Consider the following 25,910-nt stretch of genomic DNA (forward strand, 5'->3'; position numbering starts at 1 on the left):
TGCCCAAATCATGGAAACAAGCAGTGAAACACCCTTATGCGAAGGAATGGATCAAAGAGCACAAGTTGAATACAACGCTCTCGTTGCAAATAACACGTTTAAAGAAACGGCAAAGAGTGATGTAAACGGTAAGCAAGTGCTCCCATTATTGTGGTATTTGCGTGCGAGGAGATTTACAAGATGCAACCAAAGAAGAAACCTATGCAGCAACTCTCGCACTTCGAACATTTCGAGCTCTTATGGCAATCGCAGCATTCTTTGACTTGGAAATCACACAACTTGACGCTGTCAACGCATTTCTCAATGCACATTTATATGATCGAGAGATTTATGTCGAATACCCTGATGGGATTCCGCGTGGAGAACCAAGTGCTTCATCTTCAAAGAGCACTCTACGGACTCAAAATATCACCACTATTATGGTACAAAGAATTCACAGAAACTCTCATAAAACTCAATCTTCAAGAAGTGCCAGGCGTCAACTGCGTACTTCACAATGAATGGATCGTCGTCTTCTTCTTCGTGGATGATATTATGATATTATATCATCACGACAACAAGTCCAAGTTCGATGATTTACTGAAACAACTTCAACAATGTTACACGTTCCGAATTATGACGAATGCATCATGGTTCCTTGGAATTCACATCCTTCGTGACAGATCAAAAAGCACTTTATGGCTGTGTCATGATTCATACATTGACAAACTCGCTCACAAGTTCGACATTATCAACTGGAAACGCCTTCCACTCAGTGTTGAAAACCTACAACCCAATGAAGGACAAGCCACACCTCAACAGATTTATGCCTATCAACAGCGTGTTGGTTCGATCAACTTTGCCGCAGTTGCAGCACGCCCCGATGTGGCAAAGGCATCTTCAAAACTTTCTGAATTCTTGACGAATCCCTCAGCAACTCACATACAAGCTGCCGATCGAGTACTTGGGTATCTCTACAAAACAAGAACCCTCGCGATCGAATACTCTCCAACCGTAATGGATCAATCATTTTTGTGTGCGTCAGACGCCTCCTTCGCCGACGATAAGAATACACGGCGAAGCTCCGACGGATATATATTCATGCTGTTCGGAGGACCAATCGATTGGAGAGCCTCAAAGCAAAAGACCGTCACAACGTCCTCAACGGAAGCCGAATTGCTTGCTTTATCGAATGCAGCTGGTGAAATGATGTGGTGGGAAAGATTATTTCAAGATATACGACTCAACATGGAAGAAAAATTATCCATCCACTCCGACAACTTACAAACGATCCGATTACTCGTCAAAGAAGAATTTAAACTTAGCACTCGTTTACGACATATTGACATACATCGACATTGGTTACGACAAGAAGTCCAGGAAGGGAGGATCAACGTGAAATGGGTGCCAACCACTCAAATGATTGCCGACGGTTTTACAAAGGCACTTCCTCGTCAACGATTGGAAACATTCATTCAACAACTCAATTTGCAGGATATACAGGAAAGACTCTCGTCTACAAAACAAACCTGACGATGTCTTTCCTGGGGGGGTGTGTTGAACAAAGGGCTATTATGTATATGCTCCACAGCTGAAACACCGGTGAGAGGTTTCCATAGACGACGACGTTACTGATGGTTGCTCTGTGTAACGACGTAGTATTCGCACTTCTATAAAAGAAGCCTTAATACCTCGACAAGTAGATAGAGAACAGAGCATTCAAGACATCTCGAGTTGCACCCAGTTTGACACATAAATTGTTCGACAGTATATCATGAGATCCGATCTAAGGACCATCTAGATATCGAGGCCAGCGCCATATGCTGTCCCCGGCCTTACCTGGCCACATGGTCCACGGATTGGATCCGACGGCGGTGGCCTTTCATCGAATCTAATCTACGAACCATCTCAAGTGTGATCATTAGAGCTTCTCTGCGTGGCCCACAGACTGGATCCGATGCGTGGATCATCTCGATATCGAGGATGTCGACCTCTATCGAGTAGGGTGGCCCCCGACCATATGGTCCACGGATTGGATCCGATCATGGTGATATTTTCATGAGATTCGATCCGTAAACCATGTCGAGTATGGTCAGTGGAGCTTGTGAGTATTTCATCGGAGGGTGATCAATCGAGCTTTGTTCGAGTGGTCCACCGACTGGATCCGATGGGCAACGAGAGGGATTTCATCGGATCCAATCCATAGATCATGTCGAGTTGAGAGGGCGCCCTCGGGGGGCACGTAGCACCGGAAAATGGTTAATCCGGTGAGGGTTAGGTGGAGACTTGGGCGACGCATCCCCGCCCACATGGTCCATAGATTGGATCCGATGACGGGGCGACGTGGAGTGCCCACATTCCCACGTGACACTGCCAAGCCACGCACTCACGTGATAACGCTAAGCCATAGGCTTACGTGATTGGGCCAGCACGTCGCTCTTGGCGTTGCCACACAACGCCAAGCCCTAACCAGGCGATTCCAAAAATTAAAAAAAAAAAAAAAAAAATCAAGTTTATATTTTATACTGCCAAAAACTGCTTCAAAAGTTGACACCAAATCGTGGTTGACCTATCAAGGACGTAACCGAGTGGTAAAACACTCGGCTTGCAGTCGAACCGATAGAATTGAGGGGCCTTACTCGTGTTCGATCATAGGTAAGGTAAGAGGGTTGTCCGGCCTAGCTTTCTAGGTGCCCTAGATGGGTAAACGTAATGCTCCAGCCAGTGATTGTTGATGATGTCGTCTTGTTCACTGTTGGGAGGTCACTGATTCAAACTCTTCTGCAGTTGAACTTGTGTGGCTAAAGCTTTCACTGGCTGCGGCGCCCCATCTAGAGTTCGTTAAAGATGGACTACAGGAGGGGGCCTTTCTTTTAGTTCTACATCGATGGAGGATCCCGCGAGCCATAATCTATTTCACAGATCTAGAAGACACTAGATCTGTGAAATGGGGGATAAGTAGAAGGATTACGACTTGTCAAACTTCTTGTGCAACTTGAGATGAGGGAGCGCTCTGTTCTCTATCTACTTGTCGAGGTACTGAGGCTCCTTTTATAGACATACGAATGCTACATCGTTGCACAGAGCAACCATCAGTAACGTCGTCGTCTATGGAAACCTCTCGTCGATGTTTCTATGGTGGAGCATATACACAATACCTCTCTATCCAACACGATTTATCTAGATATGATATATCTATTTGCAAGCCTAGTGACAATCGCAGCCCCGGGAGTTGCGATTGTTACAGCCAGTCCTAAACGGCCGCAGGGACGCTGGAGAAGTGGTGCTAACTAGAATAGCAGACTCTTGCTAAGTGATGCCGGCTCGTTTATGTCGATGGTCTTTTAGTGAGTTAGACTCGTCGAAACTAGATACTCCTAAGGGTCCTAGTGACGTAAGGGAGGAGAAATCGACGTTTTGAAAAATAACGCTTGTGGGATAATCGACGGGGAAATTCCATTAGTTATATTTAAGGGAGAAGAGTGGTGTGGGAGTAGAGTCAACCTCGTCGTCGATCCGACACTCTTCACTATTCTGGGTTACCAAGAGCCAAATACGCACGGTGGGTCAATTCTGAGACCCTGAGAGGAATCTCCGTTTATTTCTTGATCGGGTCATGCTGTAGTAATAGCAGATATATAAGATGGCTGAGTCGTGAAGTCGAATGCAACTTGTCGCCTCGTGGATTTTGACACGAATGCAAGAAATGGGTTGACGCGCCTGCGACGCGAATGCAATACGCTAACAAGATTTCCCGTATTGACTCAGACCTCTCTCGAGAGAGGTCTGGCCATCGAGACAATCATTAGTCTGACGCACTCGGTCTCGAAAACGGTCAGTGAGAATCAGAGACAAGTCACTACCTGTTCTAAAAGTATAGTCCAAGTCCCGTTCTTGGGTGTGAGGGTTCGGGGTCAAGGTTACAACCAATGTATTCTAGGTACAAGACGTAGAGAATGCAGTGTTCAAGAACCCCTGAATATGTCATCCTTGGCACGTGGTCCCATGGCAATTCACCATGTACAGCGCTCTCTGAGATGATCAATGACTGGACCAAAAATCCCGTCTCGGCTTCGCTGTCGGCGGCGCTCAAGGACGAGGAAAGACCAATGCGAACGATTGAAGGCATGATGAATTGAGAACTCCCGTATGGAGCACGGAGTATACTTACTGGAGATGGTAAGTGGAAACAACCCTCATTTATTTGCTATGGGTTCTCACGATCTCATCTCATTTCCGTTCCGTTGATTTGGTACGATCGGACAGGGAACCTGTTGACTCAAAACAGAACCCTTTCAATTTCGCTTTAAGAACAGTTCTACTGCCCTTCAAAATTTGAAACAAATTTGAACCAATTTGATTGAAAATAACAAATTGCCAACGAATTGCCAATTAGCCCATTTCAAAGAGAGCTACAAAATGCTGAGAATATAACCCAACCGACCATTCTCCTTCCCCCCCATTGACTTTCGTGCTTCCTTTTCCACTTCTATTCTCTTCCCCTTCCAGATTCAACCCCCAACACCACCAAAACACCAAAACACACCGTCCAAGTGACCCGAGTCCATTTAGCGGCTGGTCCTTTGCCGCAGTATCATGACCGGACCTCGTCGCAATACCTGAGTTTAACTCGAATCCATCAAGCTCAGTTCTCGCTTTCGCCCAAGTATTGATATGGTTCAATCTTTTCAACCACAGAAAACGAAAGCTTTCCCATGCAAAGAATTTGAACCAATCAAAAATGTTGGATGGGTGTTGGTGTTGAAGAAATTAAGTTGGCCCTGTTGCTTTATGTTTCCCAGGACTTTAGATCTCTTCGTTCACGCGCAAACGAACCATACAAAAAGGGCTCGCTTCATGCATCTTGTCCCAGGAAAATTTTCCAAATGGAAGGCTAGGAGAATCAGGATCCAATAAGTCCCGATGTCCTTCCCATCCGAATTTTCCTTTTGATGCAATATTTTTACTTCGCCAATCCGGATCCCGATAAGGACAATGAAAAATAACCCAAAATCCAATCCCCAACAAAAAGGCAGAAGTCGTTTCTGATACATAACCACGTGACTAGACAGATTTGAAAGGAGAAAGAAATGACAGAAAAGGCAGGAACAGAATTGACAGCTATCCACGCTATCACACGGGCAACCTGGGCCGCACACACTAACAGGATATATCGTATGTAACACGGTTTAGAAAGGGGGGAAGGGGGAAAGATGATAAGCGCCGTCCGGACAGTGCTGAACAGAAGTGGGATTCCAATTTGTGCGAAAATAGAATTTTTTTTTTCCCCCAAGAGTCGAGTTGGTAAAGGGAGACATCAAGATCGTTCAAGCTGCTACAGGTAAGTCGTCGACTTTACTGATGTAGACCAGCTTGCAAGGTATTGGGATCGATGGTCCCAAAGGGCGTTACTGGCATGTCCATGTGTTCCCGAGGGGGGTGGTATTCGGACATGTCATTCATCATCAATAGCCCGTTTTCGTCAAAACCCGGACTGGGCATGGGCATGTTGAGATTTTGTTTCGAATACATCTCACCCAACATCAGCGTCTCATCCATCATGGCACTGGGATCGTGACTCATGCTGAACATGTCGGCCGATGCGCTTCTATGTAATGCCGATAGAGGTGGTGATTGATCAGCAATGACAGGATCAGGATGACCCATGTGAGGCATCGGAGACACTGAAGTGGGAATCATGTTGGGATCGACCATCGGCGACGGCGACAAGAATGGCACGTTGAATTGTCGTGGAGTGCCGAACTCTGAAGCGGGCATCGGTGCTTGAGCCGGGTTGGAGGGGAAGAAGCCGGGACTGGCGAATTCCGACGGTGAAGTTGCGGTCGCGGACATTGGCATTTGACGGAAGTCCATACCGTAACCCGCAGACGTATCAATTTGGAGATTCGGTCCCGTAGGAGCTTGAGCTGAGTGTTGCGGCATAGGTTGGAAGAGATGGTGATCAGGGGCAAGTTGGGGCGAGGGTTGCTGAACATGGAACGTGGGCATCGGTCCCCGCAACATGGAAAAGTCAATGGCGATCGGAACGGATCGACTTCGTTGTCGCTTGTGGCCGGGATGCATTCGACCAGGATGAAGGTGTTGGTTGACGCCGAATTGTTCTTGGAACATTCCAACGTGAGGTGGATGAGGTCTGGCAAACTGGACATTGGGTTGTGATGCAGGTCGGACAATGCCCATCGTTGGCGAGACCGGTGCCGACGCCGGCATCGCATTGACGTCGAATGGATTGAGCCGGTTTTGGAATGATTCGAGAGAAACCAATTTGGCAAGTTGGCCGCTGAGCACTTTGGGGTGTCCTCCCAGATGATGCGTGAGGACCTGAGATGCCTGCTGGTCCTCGGTGAAATCACCACATTGGTAGAAGCCTCCAGAGCCAGAGGAGTCCATGAAGAAATTGGGTGGTCTGTTCAATTCAATGACCAGTCCCCCGGGTCGAGGTGGAGATCCGTTTGCAGTTGGAGCCGTGTCACCGGGTTCCAATTGAATGCTCTTGATGAAGGCGAAGGGGAATTCGATTTTGTAACCGGCAGAGTCGTTGTTGATGTAGTAGGTAATGCAGGCTTTGTCGGGGGAGTAGAAAATGACCAAATCCATCGCATTTTGGCCGACTCGCCGCCAACTACCGATGCTCAAAGAACGGCAGGTGAAGTGGTGAATGACTGGTAGGTCACCAAGGATTAGTCCGGGCAGAACTTTACCACGGGATTCTTCCGGCTCGAACTTACCCACTTTCCCCTGGCCGGTCGGGTCACCATTCATCATCATACCACCACTACCGTATTGTGCCATTGGTCCCCCGGGACGGCCAAGTAACTGTCGGGGAAATGGTCTCCCAGATTCCATGGCCTGCATGGCCAGCAGCTGCCTTAAGGATTCTGGAATGTTGTCACAGTCTTCACCATTTTCCAAGCTCTTCTTGGCGAGCATCTTGATCTTCGCACGTCGACGACTGTTATTGATCATCATCATCAGCCAGGGTCCCTCCATCTCCAGGGGACAAGCCTACCTGTTTTGGAACCAGATTTGTACAGACCGTTCTGTCATATTGATTTCCTGAGCAATTCGTTCCCGGGTGGCAGCAGTGGGAGTGGGATTCTTGTTAAATTCCATTTCCAACGTGACCAATTGATCTTGTGTTGCCCGTTGTCTCTTCTGGTTCTTCTGTTGTTGGGTCAGGGTACTCTTTCGAGGAGGACGGCGTGGTGCGGAAGTGGGAGCTTGGGTGATGGAACTGTTGGATGTTGCTGGGGTGGTTTGAGTGACCTCCTTTGGCGATGGAGTGGATTCAGCCGAGATATCGGTGGTAGGATCTGAAGACATGGAGTCCATTTTGTCGAATGTGTGCAGTATATACGAGGGAACGGATGGATGGACTTCCTTTTTCTCTCGTATCTGAATTCAATGAAAAATGCTTGTAGGCAGGAGTTGGCAATGAGGGTCTTTCGTCGTGGGTGGAAGAAATCTTCGACAGCTGATCCGAGCAGCGCAAGTGAAAACGACTTCGTAAGCCCAGCGATGTAAAACGACTCGGTGTTTTTGAAAGCGCGGTTGCACGTAAGGACCGTAGAGTTGAATTGGGAAGAATCAAAAACCAAAAAAAAAAAAAGGCAGCAAACAGCTTAATGAATGTGGTCGAGGGCCTTGAAGGAGTGAAAGGCACGCTCGAGGCGAGATGATGAGAAACAAGACGAGTAAAAGAAAGAACGTGATAGAGAGAGAGAGAGTGAGAGAGAGAGAGAGGGAAAAAGGACGGTGGATAGAGCGATGGAGAAGGGGAAGAAAAAAAGAGAAAGAGGAAACGAGGCAGACAATAAGGGAGGTCCGGGGGATAGACAGCAAGGTGTGGGAAGACTAGGCGGTAAGAAGGAGAAAGGGACCCAAAAAGCGTGTGGCCTGTAGGAGTGGAACGCAGCCTGTAACCTGCAACCTGCAACCCGCGCAACCCGGCCGACGAGCCACAGCAGGGGCAGAAGGAAGCGGTGAATGGCGACATGTGAGTGGTGGACAAGCAGCAGCGAAGGTGCAGTGCTTGTACTTGACATTGTCGTGAAAGATGGTTGCTTGACTGCTTCTGGCGCGTGGGCTCGGGCTGGGCCTTGGGGCCTGAGGGGCTTCTGGAGAAACACACAGACTCGGTGCAGTGGTCAGACCAATGCAGGTACCGAAGCCTAAAAAACCACCAACCTTTCCGTGGGTAGCGTGGTGGAGATGTTCCCAAAATTGGCCTGGTACGCTTGAGGTTAAACTGCGAGTAGCGTCATTCATATTATGCCTGTTGCCGTTAGAGCCCTCCGTGCGCTATGCCCATCTCTACTTAGTGTTACTGCTAAAGCGCAACCTTGAAGCCTTCTCCTGGCCCTCGGGCCCTGGTCTGACGCGCTTCCAGGGCCAAACCCCCTCCAGGAGGAATCAGTCAAACACCCCATGTCACAACATGGATTCATGCTGTCCGTCTCACCCACAGGCCATCGACCATGACTTTGTCTGATCGAAGCACTCGTACCGTATGGGATCTCACGGCAACCCGCCAATTCAAGTGGACCATATTCCCAGTCGGGAGAGGTAGCTATGCAAAAAAAACAACGGAGGATGAAATTGATCCTTGGATACAGAATGCAAACAGCCATATCATCGAGGAGGATCCAACCTTAAAAGACCGTCACATCACTTGTCATAGTCTCACCGAACAAACTTGTTTGCACAGGGCGCCTTTGAGCTTGTCTTTTGCCTCCCGTTACCCTGCTGGGACGCGCCGAGACATAAAGTCACGCTTGACCACTTCATGTACACAAAATACAGCGGCAAAGCCCACATGTTGCCTTGTGCTGCGCTTGACCATATTGTGACGGGGCTCGGGCCCAGGCTATCCGTATGATCGTAGGCAAACCCGTGGCCGTCGTCGTTTTCTACGGACCACTCAAGTGCATCATCCGATGCTTCTCGAAACGGGAGGCGCTGGCCTCGTCTAGTCTTTCCCCCCAAATCAGTGCTCGAGTACGACGGCACCAACTATACTGATCATACACCATTCGTCGTCGTCGAGCATCAACGTCGGTAGCAGTACGAGGCCGACCATTGGCCAGACCGGGGAAAACATTCATCACTCATCAATGGATGACAGCGGTTATCATTCGCCACACAAGACAAGACTCAAATGATTCTAGGCGCGGTCATCAACCAACCCGACGAGGAATTGAGGATCGCTCGGCCAGCACAGGGCGCTTGGGCCCCTTGTCCGGAGGCGACACTGGAACCGTCTCACACACGGCATTGGACAGCCCGACTTGTCACTAGGTAGCTAGGTAACCAGTTAAATGCAGAAGAAGGAACAAAATCGCGCTGCCTATAATTGTCTCACGATGCGTTGGCCTGCCTTCTCGAAATGGTGCCGACCAGTTTCGGAAAATAGATCAGGTGTTGCACATATTGCGACCGGGCGAGCTGTGTCTCCTGAAGATCGAGGAGACCCAGTAGTGGCCAGCACCGGACGCCCATGTCGTGTGTGGATAGCGCTACCACGACCAAGACGGAGCTCGCCACATTTACGGTGCAGACTAATTCACAATGCACGCTGCACTGAGCAACGGAGGCTCACGAGGGGCCTGGTCAGCTCACAAAGGGTCGCATGGCCATACAGCTGATTCCTCCTCTTTTTGAATGGCAATTCAATCGGTTATAATGGTATCGGGGGGACGGGCTGCGTGGCATCGAGCACGAGGCAGCGATCAGCCCCAGCTTTTGGTCCAAGTGGTAGCCCATCGATAGGGACAGATAGGAGAAGTGGCGCGGATCACGCATTGGGCTAAGCCAGGGGAGGAGTCCCGAGATCCACGGTGGAAGGCTGTGATCCGTCGTCTCTGGTTAGCCGGGCGGTCGACAACCTTCAAGTGATATGGCAGCTGATGTGGACAGCGGCGGTTTTGCTGTCGAATCGACTTGGCTGAAGATGGAGAGACGAGGATTGGAGAGAAACTGACGGAGTTTGTGAGGGAGAAGGGTGCTCGCAGTGTGGCTTGTTTCCCCTGACGGGAGGGCTATTCCTCAACAAGACAAGCGCCAGGCACACTAGCGTGCCCTTCAGGTCCCATCGCGCTGTGATTGGCGACCAAATGACACCCTCAAACCGAGCTTGATTACGCCAAACTAAATTTGGGATTTCGTGCTTGGCAATGGTGGAGCCTTGAAGCGAACACGCGAACTTTGACGAACTCGAACCCTTCTTTGATGTTCGGGATCAAGGGTGAAGAAATCCGAGGGTATGCTGCAGGGCGCACCACTACACCAAGTGAGACCTAGCAACGGCTGACTGCGGTCCGAGCGACAAAGATCAAAGATCGCTCTGGCCAGAGTCAGTCGAATGTTCAGCCTTGACTGCACTTTTCCCCCCAACAGGTCTCACTGTGATGATTGAGTTTGTCGCGGGTCCCTCAGAATGACCGCCATCATATGTCATTCCCACTGTCATCGACATTGCATCCGAGATCTATTTCTCCCTGACACGACTTACCCACACGCCCACTTGTCATTCGCCACTGTCAGATAAAACGAGCCGAACCATCAGTTTATCACGTCCTCAACCGTTGAGAAAAACACTCATAAAAAGCTAAGCCGAGCCTCGCCTGACCTCATCGAATTTCCATCGACAGACAAACGACGTTGAGATCTCGATTTCCAGACAAATGAGGCACCCGAGTGGCAAAAATATCCGGCGAGGGACAGAATCCTGGAGGAGCCCAAGACGAGCAAAAGGGTGAAACCACAAACTGTACTACTCAGCGATGACGGTGGAGGGGGGGCAAATTGTATCACCTGCGAGTCCTCCCTCACCACCGCTCGTGCTTGGCGCAATGGGCCACCAGAGTCAATTGAGGGACCATGCCTTCGATTGTGTTGAGAATCTTCCGACTATCCAACTCCAATATGTGTCAACGGGGGAGAAGATCATTAACTACTCATTTAATGACTCGTGGATTTTGAAGTCGATCGGGATGCTTGACGGCACGTGCGTCTCCTTTTCTCCCCTTTGTCTCACCTGGTGCCCCATCTCAACCCGTTTTGGGCATCCACACGCAAGACTCCGGCCTCTGAACCACGTACCATGTCGAGATACTGTATATTGAGGGTACTTAGTATACGACACAAAGGATTGCTGATATAGCGTTTGCCCTCCCTGCTTGCTGCGGTGGAACCCGGGTATTTTATCAATAGCGTCACAGTAAGCGACTTCGCCCACGATCCACAATGGAAGCCCAAACAGAATCCCCCTAGTCGTTGCAGCAACAGCCGAGAAGAAAAGAGGAGAAAACCGGTCCGATTCCAGACTATACTTATGCATGTTTCAAACTTTGTGCTCTCATGTGTTGTATTCGTTGCTCATCCCCAAAAAAAAGGTCATATCGCCGTGCAGGTGTATTTCTCATAAGTCATGGTAACTCGTGTCCTTTGCGCACGGCGCCAAAGCCTTTGGTGAAAAGTTCGCCCATGTCAATGGATTTTCGCTGCACTTCTTTCATATCGTGTCTCTCTTCCGTTTGCCGAATCTTGACATCCCTACCACGATTCGGGCTCATTCCAGAGTGCCTTCTCCTGATCCACGACTTTCGCTCGTCCATGTTCCGTGGCTGATCCAATAATTCTTGCACTTGCGCTTCTCTTTCCGCCTGAACTGCCGCTTCTCGAGTCAGCTCCAAGCTCGACTTTTTGGTTCCCCGATCCCAACCTTGCTGCAATAGATCCGCAGCGGCCTCTTCAAATCGCTTTCGGACCTCTCTGTCTTGCTCGAACCCTTGGAATATGTCGATGTCACTCGGCCAGAATGCCGCTGTGACCGCCTTGATGATGACCTCGAGGAGACAGATGACAAGGATGATCAGGAGTAAGGTGATCCACCAGAGTGGGTTGCGGCCGAACTGGTCTAGGAAACCACGCTTGACACTGTAGATGGGGTCAAAGGGGTATATGCTGGACAGGATAAGATTCCACAGCCACCATCCACCTACCGACAAGAAGATGGCCACCGCTGCCATCACTGATTTGTTATGCAATTCGATGAACTGCAGCTTGAGAGAAATGATCACGACACATCCACTAAAGGCCAGAGAACCCATCGCATACAGCCCTTGGTCTCGGGTGAAGAACGCCTCTCCATAGATGCTGTACATGAGGAAGTAGACAATCATGGCTTCACCGGCTCCGAGAGTGGCCCACCACACATACAACTTGAAGTTGAATCCTCGATGGCGTTGCCCAATATTGTAGAGTTCAGGTACGGCCAGTAGGGTTGATGCGGCCAAATCTTTCTCGAACACTCCCATGAAGATCACCGGGAGAGAGGTGAAGAGGGTGTTGAACATGGACAAACTCCATGGTTCGTACAAGCTGGTTCCGGTATAGCCGTTCCACCGCTGATAAGTCGCTTGAACAAGATAGAACAGCATCTCTTTCCAGAAGGTGCCCAGCGTATACTTGCAGATGCGAATATAGTTCCACCGTCCGTGAACCAGTAATAATTTCAACAAGAAACGAAATTGCGCAATGGAGTAATCCGAGGTCCGCGCTGCTTGAAGGCCTTCTTTTCCGGCGATGCCGATTCCGAGGTGCGCTTCTTGGATCATAGCAATGTCATTGGCACCATCGCCGATGGCCAGCGTCACGGAGCCTTTGACTTTGGTCCGGATAGTCTTGACGAGCGAGGCCTTTTGGCTGGGTGATGCGCGGCAACAAATGACTGAATCGGAACGAATGGCCACGTCTGTGAAGAGAGCCTTCGAAGCCGGGTCGGCGTCGATGATGGTCAATGTTTGGCCATCGACCACGAGGACTGAGTGAGCCGTGTGCTCGCTTTCCATCTCGGTGAAGGCTGTGGCCATGCGGCTATGCAAGTCCCCAAGCTCGTGGTCAAGGACGATGGTCGTCGAGTAGTCCTTGATCAATCGACATGAGTGCCCAATGTTGATCGCGGTCTCTCTTTTATCTCCCGTAAGCATCCACATTTTGATACCCGCCCGACGGAATCGATCGATGGCGTCCGGAACACCTCTTTGTAGCTTGTCCTCAATCGCAGTCGCGCCCAGGAGCTCCAGTTTTGTCTCAATCATTTCGGCGGCACGTTCAATTTTGTCCTGCCGATCCACCATGCTCGTTGTGGCGGATATATAGACCCCTTTCCACGTTTGATACTCGTCCTCAGTCAGGTATCGATAGCCATACAGAAGCGTGCGCAGGCCTTCCGTCGCAAAATCATCGATGTGCTGAAAGCATCGCCCAAAAACGGCATGGTCGTTGATCACCAGACTTTCTTCGACAAGATCTTCTGCACCGTCAACTTGCATAGACACCCGCGGGCTCGTTTGCGGCGATGATGGTATCCTCCCGCCAAAGCTTCCCGATGCCCGCGATCCAAATTGAGCTGAAGGCCGTGGTGAATAAAATTGCAAACTCTTCCGACGATGGGACACTCCAGCATCATTCTCGCGTTCCTTCAACCAATGGTCGATGCTGTCTCGTGTCGTGCGAGATCGATCGAGGGATACACTCCTCGGTCGGGATGGCGTGGCGTCGGGTCCACGAATAGAAGCTGATTTCTGACTCATCTGTGTGCTTCTTCGTCGTAGCATTTGTTGTGCTTCCAAACTTTTTCGGTGGCTCGCGCGCCGTTCGACAGCTTTCACATTTGAGGCAGCCAGTTCGGCCAGTCGAAGCAACTTTCGAATTGTACTGTCCGCCCCTTTACTGAGAAGACATATTCGGTGGTCCGGAAAGCGGACGATGATCGACATTCGCTTCCTGGCACTAGAAAACTCAATGACGTCCAAGACCTCGTAAGTCTCATAGATGGGATTTTCCTCGTCGCCATCGGAGTAAGTCTTGACCGTCACCATGTTAGATTGTCGGTCAGTCACGATATAACCCAGATCCTGCGCGGCGGTCACCAAGGCTAATTCGTCCGGAGAGGCCGCTTGAAAGGTGATGTTTCCATCTTCGTCCTTCTCCGGGATACAAGTGTGGCAAAGCGCCAACGAGAGCAGAAAAAATCTGGTCTTTCGAGCGAATAGCGTATGAGGACGACGGTGGATGTAATCGAGCAAATCTTGAGTTTTCCCAGCTTCCAGAGTCAGGCCCAAGCCGTTTGAGGCCTTCCATTGTACCTCTTCCGGGCCCTCACCCAGGTTGGCGGGACTATCGACGGAGGCACCCGATTTTCGCGATAGTTTGGACACTGATTTCTTCGCCTTCTTGGCCGACGTGACATCTTTCCCCTTGCCACCGCGCTTTTTGTGCTTCAGTTTCTCCCGACCAGCCTCGCCCGCGGCCTCCTCTTGAAGATCCAGATCGTGAAGCCATGCTGTCCCGGCAATACTCATTTTCCGAAACTTCATCGAATTGTTGGTGAGCGTGCCAGTCTTATCGGAGAAGATGTAGCTCACTTGTCCCAGCTCCTCATTGATGGTCGAGGTATGCGGTTCCATGGGAGTGTCGGACTCGGCATCGTACATGTCCACGTCATTCATCATAAACATTTGAGCCACCTTGACAATTTCCAGCGACACGTACAAGCTGAGAGGGAGCATCGTGTTGAGCATGATGATGAAAGACGTCAGAATATGGCCGAATGGCACTCTGGCTGATTCAAGATACCACGCCTTGTCCTCCGTCGTCCGGCGCCAAATTTCGTACGCGATTGATAGGATGATAGCGATGAAGAAGACCAGGGATGCGACCACAATGACCACGCGGTTAACTTTACCCTGCAAGGCCGGCGCTTTGACGCGAGGGTTTTTGTTGGCGTTCATCCGTATCTTGCACTCTTCTCCCGAGTAGATGACGAGACCGATGGCGGATGGGGTGTTGCGTAGAACACTGCCTCGGTAAAGGATTTCGTTGTTTGTCAATGGAAGTGTCTGTCCGTTGACTGTGACCTGGCCGTCAAATTTGTAAAGATCCAAGTTAGGGTCTTCAACCACGAACTCGGCCGCTAGCCTTGCCGTAGATTCAGGATCTTGACAAGATTCGCTCACGCTGGGTATGGGTTTCTTGGACTTCAAGTTGGTCTCCCCATCCAAGCTTTTTGTTTCGACATAGGCCGTGCGGGTGGGCTCGTCGACGTGCAAGAGAACCAGGTCCGCCGGCACGCCCGAATCTCTCTTCAGCAACACAGCATCACCGACCTTGACCTCCCACCATTTCTTCTCCGTCCAAGCCACATCACTAGATGCACTCCCAGACGAATCCAGACGGAGAACTTTGGTGACTCGTTCGTTTTCCTCCTTGTCAAGGCGGTGTCGTCGCACGTCATCATAGCCCTCCTTGGCCATCGAAATCGCCACAAATATAAGCAAGGGAATAATAGTGGTGTATGTGCCAGTGGTGCTCAAACCGGGTATCATTTGCAGGATGGAAACACAAAGAAAATAAAAGTTGGCCAACTTTCCGAATTGTGCCACCAGTTGACGAGGGACGAAATTGAGAGGCGTATAGCGGCAGGACCGGATCAAATTATTGATGTACGGTTTCGCAGTTCTGTCATCGATAGGCTCTTCAGCCTCCAGAACATTCACCTTGACATGTCTGCCATTGACACTGGGGGGAATCGTGTTGGCTCGAATGATCCGGTCCCGAAATTGGCGATAACTCCTGGTCAGTCTTTGCAGAACGGTCTTCCGTGAATGCTGTTTTGCCAGCCGCCGCTTATACAATGGCAATCCAGCATCAGGATCAGAAAGTCGAACGTGTGTCACTTTCATGTTATTCGATTCCTCCTCTTCTGGCGCATCCTCGACTGTGACCGCGGTAGACCGCGATTCGAGCTTCGGAGACCCAGAGGCAGTCACTTTGTTGGCGTCTGGAGAGTCCCTGGTAGGGTCCATCTCAAATGTTCCTTCATTGTCCACGTTCGGCCTCTGAATATTCTGGGCAAAAAGCGAGCGTCGGAGTGAATATCCTCGGTGACGACCGTATGAGGGAGACTTTAGGATGCCCGGGGGTCTTGAGCCCGAGGCCTTGGGCTCTGTTGACGGTAACCCATCTGCCCTGAGCCCTGGAGTCTCGATAGAAAAGCGAACTTTGGAGGTATCGACAGGAGTACTCTCTGGCGACATAGGTTCATTGTTCGTTGCGGGACTTGGGCCTCGAGGGGCGTTCTTCGCGGCGCCTGACGAGTCCGGCTCGTTACGGCCATTGTCTTGACCTCTTGGGTACTTCGACGGACCAGAGGCCATTGCGAACGTCGGGAAAGGAATTTTGAGGCCTTGGCTGCCGCGAGTGTTTTCATCGGTGCGATATCGGCCGAAGCTCGGCTACCATGGCGTTTGTAGGATGTGCGAGAACAGTCTTGTTGGAAGAAATGGGGACAGACACGGCTCTAATAAGTGGAGGGCAAGCAAAGACGAACTGCAACAGTAAGACATAATAATTTGAGAACGTGGCCAGTGTGTATGTCTCAGAATCTTGCTTTGGGGCGGGCAGTGGCGGTGCATTGGGTGTTGCGTAAACAGCCCACACACTCAACAAACTGCCCATTGTGTACCTTGCAGGTAGTTTCTGGCGGGAAGGTACCTACCCATCAAACTGTGACGACTTCTGCAGCACCAATCATCGCCGGCGTGGGCATCACTGGGCAACTCGGCAATGGACGTGACGTCCACCGACCGGTAACCCTCCATACCAAGGACCTTTTTTCTCCTGTTTCCCCCTCATCAAACAGCATCCAAATGCCATATTGAGCTTAAACCGTCCATCCTGTGGCGATCCGTGCCGACGATCTCGGCCACGTCCGCATCTTCCCTCCCTGACCTCGCCAACTTTCGGGCCTCATCTTCAAATGCAAGTTCTAGTGTATTCTCATCTTCGAAAAATGATATCGCCGAAAGTGTTGCCTTTCCAGCGGCGGTAAAGGACTCATAGGAGGCAACCTTGCTGATATAACATCCTGTGATACTCGAGATGTCGAAGGGTGGTCTGCTGGACGGACCCCGTGAACGCACAGATCAGGATGATGAAAATCAAGGAAAGCAAGAACAGCCTTTTCAAAACAATGTGGATGCGCCAAAACCCTACACGGTCTTTACTCACACTGAAAGATGGCTGATCACCATTATTATGGGCATAGCTATGTTCTTCTCGCCCATGACAGCGAATGTCTACTTTCCCGCTATGCCGGCTCTTGCGGAGGCAGCGCACGTCTCGGTACAAGACATCAATCTCACCATCACCGCGTACATCGCCCTCCAGGGAATAGCCCCCCTATTCGTCGGTGATTTAGCAGACAAAATCGGACGAAGGCCAGTCTATTTGCTAACCTTCGTGATATACATCACCGCCTCGCTTGGCTTGGCATTGACTAAAGGCTCTTACGCCGTTCTGTTGTCTTTGCGCACGCTTCGAAGTGCCGGCTGCTCTGCTACTGCAGCTATCTCGTATGGCGTCCTAGCAGATGTTGCAATACCATCCAAAAGAGGTCATATGCTCGGGGCTGCCATGATAGCGGCTAATACTGGCCCCACGGTTGGCCCGCTTCTTGGTGGCTTGATAACTGACCGAATAGGCTGGAATTGGTTGTTTTGGTTTCTCACCATTCTAGGTTCCAGCTTTTTTTCTTGCTCTTGCTGTTTTGTTTCCCGAAACATCACGGAGGATCGTGGACAATGGGTCTCTTGCCGCCCCTCGGTGGAACAGACCTACAATTTCTTTTCTGATGACATATCCTCGTAACGCAACCTCGAGCGAGGAAGGCCTCCAATTGGCCAGGAAAAACACGAGAATGAGGTTCCCAAATCCTCTGCCTGCATTGAGAATTATCTTTTATCGAGATGCCGCCCTTGTACTATGTATCAGCGCGGTTCATTACGTGTCCTATTATTGTCTTCAAGCGACAATCCCGGCTCGTTTCGCGGATGGTTACAATCTGAACGGACTTCGAATCGGACTCACATATCTGGCTATTGGCATCGGTGTGGCATTTGGTGACTTCTCAAACGGGAAGTTCCTGGACATCAATTACCGTTGAACGGAAAAGAGTATTGGCTTCACTATCAAAATTGCCGGCGATGATCTCGAGAGTTTTCCGATCGAGAAGGCGCGAACAAGGTTCGTGCGATTCTTTTGATAGGTTATGGATGGGCTTGTAGCACAGGGACACATCTCGCCATCGTACTAGTCCTACAGTTCGTGCTCCAGACATGTATTGTCCAAACATTCAACACTCTACTCATTGACATTTTCCCTGCAAACCCTAACACCGCATCCTCTTCTGGAAACATCATGCGATGTGCTCTCTCAGCTTGGGGTATCGCGGCAGTACAGACCTTGTTGGACATCTTCGGCTACGACTAGGTATTTACCAAAATTTGGTAGCTTTGCAGGTGTTTCTGGGATCACGGCAACATTCCCGATCGGATGGAAAGGAATGAAATGGAGGATTCAAAACTAGGTTTATTTCTAAATCAGGTTCTCTACTTGATGCTAAATCATCCTTTATCATAGTCCCACATGAAATCTCCCTTTACAACAGCGAGTTGGCCCTCCTTGGCAAACACTACACGACCATACGACGTAACTATTGGTTTGACATCTGTGGGACCATTAAGAAAGTCTGGTGAGATAAAGAAATGACGTTGAATCCTCGTTAATTCTTTGAGATTTACCGAACATAACCAAAGCTCGTGATCAAGGAAGATAATCAGGTCCGAGTAGATACCGACAAATACTCTGACGCTTTCCTCAGAAAGCCTGAATGAAGGCAGATGAGATCCCTGAGGTGTGGCAGGTATAGAACTCGTAAAAGGAGTCGTCCATACCACTATGTGGGCCTTCGATACCCTGTTGGAAGGAGCAAGGTAGGCGACAACGTGTTCCCCAGATTGATCCGCTGAGATTTCTTGTACAGAGCTGGCGGCACTTACATCGTCTGCGTCGGCCGTGATTTCCAACCATGCGCTGTCCACCTCCTGGAGCGAATCCCATGTATACAGTTGGAGCGGTCCGCTGCACATGAAAGATAAGAAACTGTCGCCTGTCGTTGTCCACCTTCGTGTTGCAGTCAACATCGATTCGCAATGGGCGCGTTCAGCAGTCTTCTGGCGTGTTTGCAAATTCCAGACTGTGTCAATGGTCGCAGTTACTATGAGGAGATGAGATCCGTTGGGGTTCAAAAGAAGCTGTCGAACGGGCTCTGACATTTTCAGGACTAGCTGAAGGCTTTCCACCTTTATTGTTTTCCAGCAATGTCCGAACTATGACGCAACAACCAATATCAGCAGTCGCAATCACGCCTCTCCGGAAAGTAATTGCTGTTATAAGCAGATTTCCAGAGTGGACATAGAGCTCTGTGTGGAACAGGCCGGTTCGAACGTTGTATACTACCACCGAGCCGTCACTACGTCCTGCGAAGACAAAGTCTCCAACGTCATCCGAACAGACGGCTGTGATCGACACAGTCTCTTCATTATAGCCCACGACAGGGCCTTCTAAAGCCGATGCGTCACTGACGCCTGCATCTTCGTCCACTGATCGGCGTACTAGAGCAATCGGTTCCCAGACCTTTGTTTTGTTGTCGCGAATATCCACAACACGGAGACCGTCTCCAGTAAATGCCAAAGTTCTGACTTCATCGATGCCACTCCTTATGTGGTACAATAACGACAGCGTTTCAAAATCCCAAAGACTGATTGATCCTCGAGTGTTTCCAGACCCCAAAGTCCGGCCGTCCGGTGTGGATGCAAGCAAGTACGCGTCACCGTCGACGCTTATAAGCTCTTTATGCGCCCAGGCGTCGTAAACGGACAGCTCCCCGTCCTGATACGCGATAGCCAGTAATCTTAAATCTGGGTTTGGGTTGAAAAGCGCCGTTTGCACGGAGATGTTCGGGAATTTTGAACCCACATCTCTACCGCACTGGCCCACGACGGTGTTATCCTCAAGGCTGCATAAGTAAATTGGCTCGCCCCGATACAAGAGTGCCAGCAAGGATTGGTCAGGGGAAATGGTAGCTGCGATGGGGTACTTAGTAAGAAGAGCTGAGTTATGGTGGACGGTGTTGCCAGTTGCGGGGTGTCTGGCGTGGCAACCGGCAACCGACAGCATGTTGTCTTCCTCATAAACTTTCCACCTGACAACTCGACTTGACCGACTCACTCCGATCAGTTCTCTCTGGTCAATCGAAAATGTGAGAGTGACGAGGAACTCAGAAATTCGAAACGTGGTCAACAGCTCTGCGTTCATGGACCACAGACAAACCGACTGGTGACTTGCGGAGGCGAACCTTGTTTCCGAAGAATCAAATGCTAACAGCCTCACAGGCGTTGCTTGCCCCTTTTTGGGGCCAACAACACTTATAGAAGCTCCGTCATGGATTCTGTGCCGTACTGAAAATCTTTCTTGACATGTGGATCGATCGTATACTTTGATCAGCCCGTTCCTCATCCCTATGGCAAACGCGCTCCCGCTGCATGCCAGAGAAAGCCCGTAGGTGTCTCGGAATTCGATGATAGATATGCAGTCATCCCAAGAAGCAGCCGCTGGACCAACCAATTCAACCCATCGAGGCTGACCGGTTGTTTGCTGAAACAAACGAGACTGTTTCGGTGCGATCGACGGTATCAAATTGAAAATGGACCTCGGAGTGCTTTGCAGGTTACGACCAAATTTCGCAACGAGACGGATCCAGTACAAGGAGGGCTGTTCCAGAGCGACATGCTCAATCCAAGCAGAAACGTTCTTCGACAAGAAGTCTGAAATAGGCTTGAGCAGCTTGTTGGATATCGAGGAAGATGCGGCAATGTGCTCGGAAAAGGCTACGCTCGCGTAACTTGAAAAAGCCGTCCGGGCTTTTCTTCGCTCGACTTCACTCCCCTTTAGAAGTCGTCTGGTTGGGGGAATCATTTCTCTGCCCATGCATTTCAAGCATACTAGCGCAATCATCTCATGACCTTCTACGCGCTTGAAACCAAACTCAGAACCTAGTGCACCGAGGAGAAATTCGCGGGTGGTAGAATGGACTAGCTGGATGCCGTCATTCTTGTCAACCAGGAGCAAACCGCCGCAAAGGTCTTCAACAGTGCGCCGGAGATTGCCAACATCTTGATCTCCGTATCTGCCCAAAGCATCTCGGAGTTCTGGTAATTTCAGGGGCCTTGTGCTGCATAATGACCACATGAACAGGGTTTGAGTGAGCTCAGATTCCTTTTTATTTTGGCAGATGGTCCGAAAAGAGCGTTCGTAAAGCTCCGACATCCCCTGTGGGATGTCATCGAGCACTCTGGCAATCGACTTCTTCGAATATACCCCCTCAAGCTCCTGATATACAAGGCTCAACCATAAGAAGCAATCGTCTGCTTTTGTTAGCATCTTGTCCACCAGCACCGAGCGCTCAGCAGGATCGTCAACTGGAAGATCGTCTAGATGAGAATCAAGATAAAGCCTCATATCAGCCTGGGTATCAACGTATTGAATAGAGTCTGTCACTACGTCGACTTTCTGTTTGAGGTACTTGAAGTGACCTTCTAGCTTTGGTGTCGAACGGCTGGTCACAAAGATTCTGAGGTCGAAAGCGCACTCGAGGTTCGCTAGCTGTTTGAAAAACCGGTGTTCGACAGCAAAGCATTCATCAAGTGCATCGATGATCCAGTATTGATGACGCCTTATGTCGGACTGTAAGTGTCTAATGACATGCGCCGCGCACACAGATTTTCCGGCTCCTGGCTTCCCCGTCAGCCAATAAATACTGCAGTTGCCGCCTCTGTTGGTTGTTGAGGTCGTTTGAACGCTATGCCCAGCACCAGTCCGATCACAATTCTTCCAAACCTGAAATGCGGCCCGATGCTCGATCCATTTGCAAGAGCCCTGGGCCTGCCTCTCGCGCTGTTGCTCGAGATCTGACTCCGGGGAGTAAACATTTGGTCAATCTCGTCCCCGCCATCATTCTCCTCAAACCCTGCCGACAGGTCTTTGACGATAGTCAACAACATATTCTTTATCGTTATATAATTTTCGTCTTCCCGGCTTTTGAATTTGCAGATGCCCCGATGACCCGCAAAGATCATGTTAACATCCTCGCCTGGATACCCTAGAACTGCTGAATCTTGCTCCACAATCAACCTCGAGCTGATTGTTCCACGCGTCTCGTAGAAGCTACACAATCGCAATTGCTTGGGGTTTACCACATTTCGGAAGTCGTCGTTTATACCATGCAGGGAACCGGAAGCGCATTTTGGCCGTAGCTATCACATACGTCAGCAATCCAAAAGCCGCGGAGGACACTCATTGTTGAGGATTGAGAGCGTACGAGACGTTCGAAAGCTGACCGAGGATATGTTCATACCTTCCCAAAAAGGATCACAATTCCGCCACCGACAGCCTTACTGCAAATTGCTCATTCTCTTCAGGATGAAATTGTTGAGTTTCTTCTCGAAGGCAGAGTCCGTGAAAACAAGGAGTCATTGACGTTCTCCAAATAAGAGATATAACGACTCATGGTTGAAGGTTCTTGATCTTGGTTCTTGCTTCGAGGCTCCATCTCCCGGGTCCGATATGGCATCACGTACACCATTTTTTGAACAGGTCCCCCGCCACGTTGTACGAATGTCCTCCGATCCCCCCCTCATCTTGCCACAGTTTTGCCTTTCCATATGTCAAAATCCCCATTAATACAGGATATCATAGATTCGGGGTTTAAGGGGATTTTGAGTCTGGGCTGCTAGACCAGCCGACTTCTAATTTGGTAGTATTGAAGGCAAGGGGCCCGCCAGCACAATCTTTGCTGCATAAGATGGTATAGAGACATCGGCCTATCCATGATCCTTTGAGATTCCAAGATGGCGGTAACATGGGTGACTGTAGAGTTAGAGCGGGCAGAATCCTGAACTTGGTCGTACGACTCTGCAAACAGGAGGCGTAGTGTACGACATGCCTTGAAGAGACGAAGGAACAAGATTGAAACATGTGAGGTAGAGATGATGGGGGCTCCAATGACACAATCAGATACTGAGAAAATGAGAGCCGACGTCGCTAGAATAGTTGCTGATAATGTGATTGACGCTGGGTGTGTTGTACTGAGGGATGAGATGTAGGAGTGGCTGCTGATGTTCGATGACCTTGACAAGAAAACGGAGAGAGGATGACTTTGAATGGAGGGTTCCCTATATGCATCTTTTCCACTAGCCTAGATGGATTCCTGGAGTGCCCCAGCTTCAGTTCTAATAACACTTTCCTTTGGTGTTCCTCTCGCATACAAATGTAGGCCTGAAGGCGGATAGATTGTAGTACAAAATCCAGAGGTATACATACCTGATGTCGAGCTCTCAAAATAAAGTCTACATCCTTCCTAGTTTCCACCTGGCGATCCGTGACTGTACATCTTCCCATGATATCTGTCTGGTCCATCTGCGGTTGGGATCTTCCCCTTCCTGAATGACGACCGTCGGCGCTCCAGTTCCATGACCCTTGTTATCCACTTGGCCAGTGAAAATTTGTGTCGCCACTCGTCTCAGATCAGCAACCGTCACGGCATCAATCTTTTCGCACATCTCTTTGACCCCCACCTTTCGTCCATGTACCTGAACTTGTCTGCCGAGATCCTCCAATTCCACCAGTCGAGACTCGAGATTCATCAATAGGCTGAAGCGGAGTTGATTTTTGGCTCGATTGACCTCGGCGACCTGCAGACTTGGGAAGCCGGACTCCAAGGTCAGTGCTTGCAGTTCTCGGCACACCACGTCGACCATATGGCCGACTCGGCCAGGTTCGCAAGCGGCAGCTACTCCAAAAAGCCCACTATCAGTGTAGCTGTGGTTGAAGGAGACACAACTCTCCACCCATCCGTGTTGATTGAGGACGTTGGTATAGAGGCGTGAATACATGCCTTTCCCTGGTCCGCCGGCCGAGAATGACCCGCCCCCTCCGAGCAGAGTCTGAAGTGTGGCTTGAGCATAGATATCGTCTGAAGATATCGGCAGGCCCTCGAAGGCGATGTGGACATGGGACAGCGGGATTGAAAGACTGTTTCGAGGTGCAGGGAGTTTCGGGAGTGCCAGGTATCCACCTGTATAGTGAGATGACTGTGTGAGGAGTGATTCGGGTGGGGGTTGAATCACTGAGGGATCTAATGGCGAGACGGTTGCTTGATGAGGCGCAGACGTCGAGAAACTGTTGAATCCGGGGATCTTGGAGAGAATTCTGCTCGTTACAGAGGGGGGTTGAGAATGTTGAAACTGTGCGTTCGAGGGCGGTAATTCAGGTACGGATGGTTGTCGGCTGATTTCCGACGAGGAATCCTCGACTCGTGTCATGTCCCCAAAGTACTGTTCCGTAAGCTTAACCGCCTCTTCATGCTGGATACCAGCGAAAGCCACCACCATGCGCTCCGGCCGAAAAAATATATGTCGATATTTTTCAATCAGACTTTTTGTGATGTAGGGTAATCTTTCTCGGGGACAGAGCAGGGGATGTCCCAGCGTGTTGTCCTTGTAGGCGGCCATATGCATGAGCTCAGGAATGATCAGGTCGGGTTTGGACCATATTTCGGAAATTTCGTACCCGGCGATTTCTACTTGCTGCGAAATTTCTTCGTCTGTGATTCGCGGCTCTCGTATGGTTTCTGCGAGGAGGGCGATCGTATCGGGGACACCTGAATTGAAAGTTGCAGATTGATACATCAGCGCTTCCCTCGAGGAGGCGCATTGAATATTGCCTCCCAAAGACTCTAGGGCTTCTAGCATTTGATCTCCGCTTTTGGATTTGGTTGACTTGAAGGCTAGCCGATCGACAATGTGACTGGCTCCGCGCAGCGATTCATCTTCGTACCTTGAGCCCGCATCGATGTAAACTCCCACCCCGGCAAAAGGGCCTGGCAATGATTCGGTAGCGACTCGGATTCCATTTGGCAATTCTGTAATGTGGTCTAGTTCAACAGGATCCTAATGGGCGCAGGCTGGTCAGATGAAATGTCTCGTGATTATTCATGGCCAGACTCACTTTTTGCAGAGGAATTTTTACTGTAGCATATTTCCTTGTCAATGGCCTGGAGGGCTTCAGAGTTCTCCGTGAGTTCCTCAGGGCCCTTACTGCCGCAGGGCGCATGCTGACTGCGGTCGGAGGGTGGGATAAAGACAGGTTATCTTGGTGTTAGAAGGAATTAGGAAGAGTTTGGAGATATGGCTTGGATCTGATCCGCAGGCAAAACAGCAACAGGTAAAAGCTTGGCCGCAGTTAGATAGTCGTGTGGATATCGGCGTGATGCGGGATGGGAGGTCGGCGGATAAGGTCAGGAGGACAAGGGGCATGAAATCGAGAACCAGGGCGGTGATGAAATGCGCGACTTATGGAGGTTCGACGCTGGTGACATCGATGTTTACAGCCCCCATCATCGTCAGATACTAAGTTAAGAGCAGAAGGACACGGGGATGGGAACCGAATCCACTTTGTTGCCTGGTCCTACTTCTATTCCTCTTGATCTTATATCATAAAGTTCATTCTTCCTCTCGCTCCGAAAGAGTTTAGAGTACCAATCAGGCTGCGCCGGTCCCCGTAAGACACACATCCCCCTGTTTTAGTCTCCATTCTCGAATATCCAGTTTCGTTCCGAACAACGTACACATCCTGTCCTCCGTTCTACACTCCCCTTCCATTATTCTCTGACTGCGTGCGTCTTGCCGTCCATCAAGCCTTGGGTCTGGCCCATAGGGGATTGGAACAAAGTCACAGCCGCAATATTGGCTAGGCAGGACTACGGCAACGGGCACGGACAAGAACCCATCCTTTTTTTATCAAAAATACCAAGTCCCCACAAGGAGACGACCAGAAAGCAGCTTTGTTGTACAGCCTGTCCTTCCTACGCGGCTTCTTGTAGCTGCCACTCCCCGTGGCCGCCTGCCGCAGCGGCTGTCGCATCCCCCCCCTTGGTTTCACTCTCCAGA

General features: G+C 50.2%; 5 protein-coding genes across 5 annotated transcripts; 1 reads left to right on the plus strand and 4 right to left on the minus strand.

Annotated features, from left to right (window-relative positions):
- Positions 1–5,334: 5,334 nt before the first annotated feature.
- Positions 5,335–7,332, minus strand: Z518_03392 (uncharacterized protein; the record flags this gene model as incomplete). Its single annotated transcript, XM_013420417.1, has 3 exons — positions 5,335–6,662; positions 6,729–6,952; positions 7,010–7,332. The coding sequence occupies 3 exons, from the start codon at positions 7,330–7,332 to the stop codon at positions 5,335–5,337; spliced, it is 1,875 nt and encodes a 624-aa protein (XP_013275871.1).
- A 4,094-nt stretch (positions 7,333–11,426) lies between these two features.
- Positions 11,427–16,220, minus strand: Z518_03393 (uncharacterized protein; the record flags this gene model as incomplete). The annotated part of the gene is made up of 1 exon (XM_013420418.1): positions 11,427–16,220. The coding sequence occupies one exon, from the start codon at positions 16,218–16,220 to the stop codon at positions 11,427–11,429; it is 4,794 nt and encodes a 1,597-aa protein (XP_013275872.1).
- Positions 16,221–16,944: 724 nt separating this feature from the next.
- On the plus strand, positions 16,945–18,007 carry Z518_03394 (uncharacterized protein; the record flags this gene model as incomplete). The annotated part of the gene is made up of 2 exons (XM_013420419.1): positions 16,945–17,505; positions 17,582–18,007. 2 exons carry the CDS (start codon positions 16,945–16,947, stop codon positions 18,005–18,007), a joined length of 987 nt encoding a protein of 328 aa, XP_013275873.1.
- Positions 18,008–19,104: 1,097 nt separating this feature from the next.
- Z518_03395 (uncharacterized protein) lies at positions 19,105–21,916 on the minus strand (the record flags this gene model as incomplete). Its single annotated transcript, XM_013420420.1, has 2 exons — positions 19,105–21,695; positions 21,802–21,916. The coding sequence occupies 2 exons, from the start codon at positions 21,914–21,916 to the stop codon at positions 19,105–19,107; spliced, it is 2,706 nt and encodes a 901-aa protein (XP_013275874.1).
- Positions 21,917–23,309: 1,393 nt separating this feature from the next.
- Positions 23,310–25,074, minus strand: Z518_03396 (uncharacterized protein; the record flags this gene model as incomplete). Its single annotated transcript, XM_013420421.1, has 2 exons — positions 23,310–24,911; positions 24,970–25,074. 2 exons carry the CDS (start codon positions 25,072–25,074, stop codon positions 23,310–23,312), a joined length of 1,707 nt encoding a protein of 568 aa, XP_013275875.1.
- Between the last annotated feature and the right edge of the window lie 836 nt (positions 25,075–25,910).

This window comes from Rhinocladiella mackenziei, assembly GCF_000835555.1.
Source record: "Rhinocladiella mackenziei CBS 650.93 unplaced genomic scaffold supercont1.2, whole genome shotgun sequence".
Lineage (NCBI taxonomy): Eukaryota > Fungi > Ascomycota > Eurotiomycetes > Chaetothyriales > Herpotrichiellaceae > Rhinocladiella > Rhinocladiella mackenziei.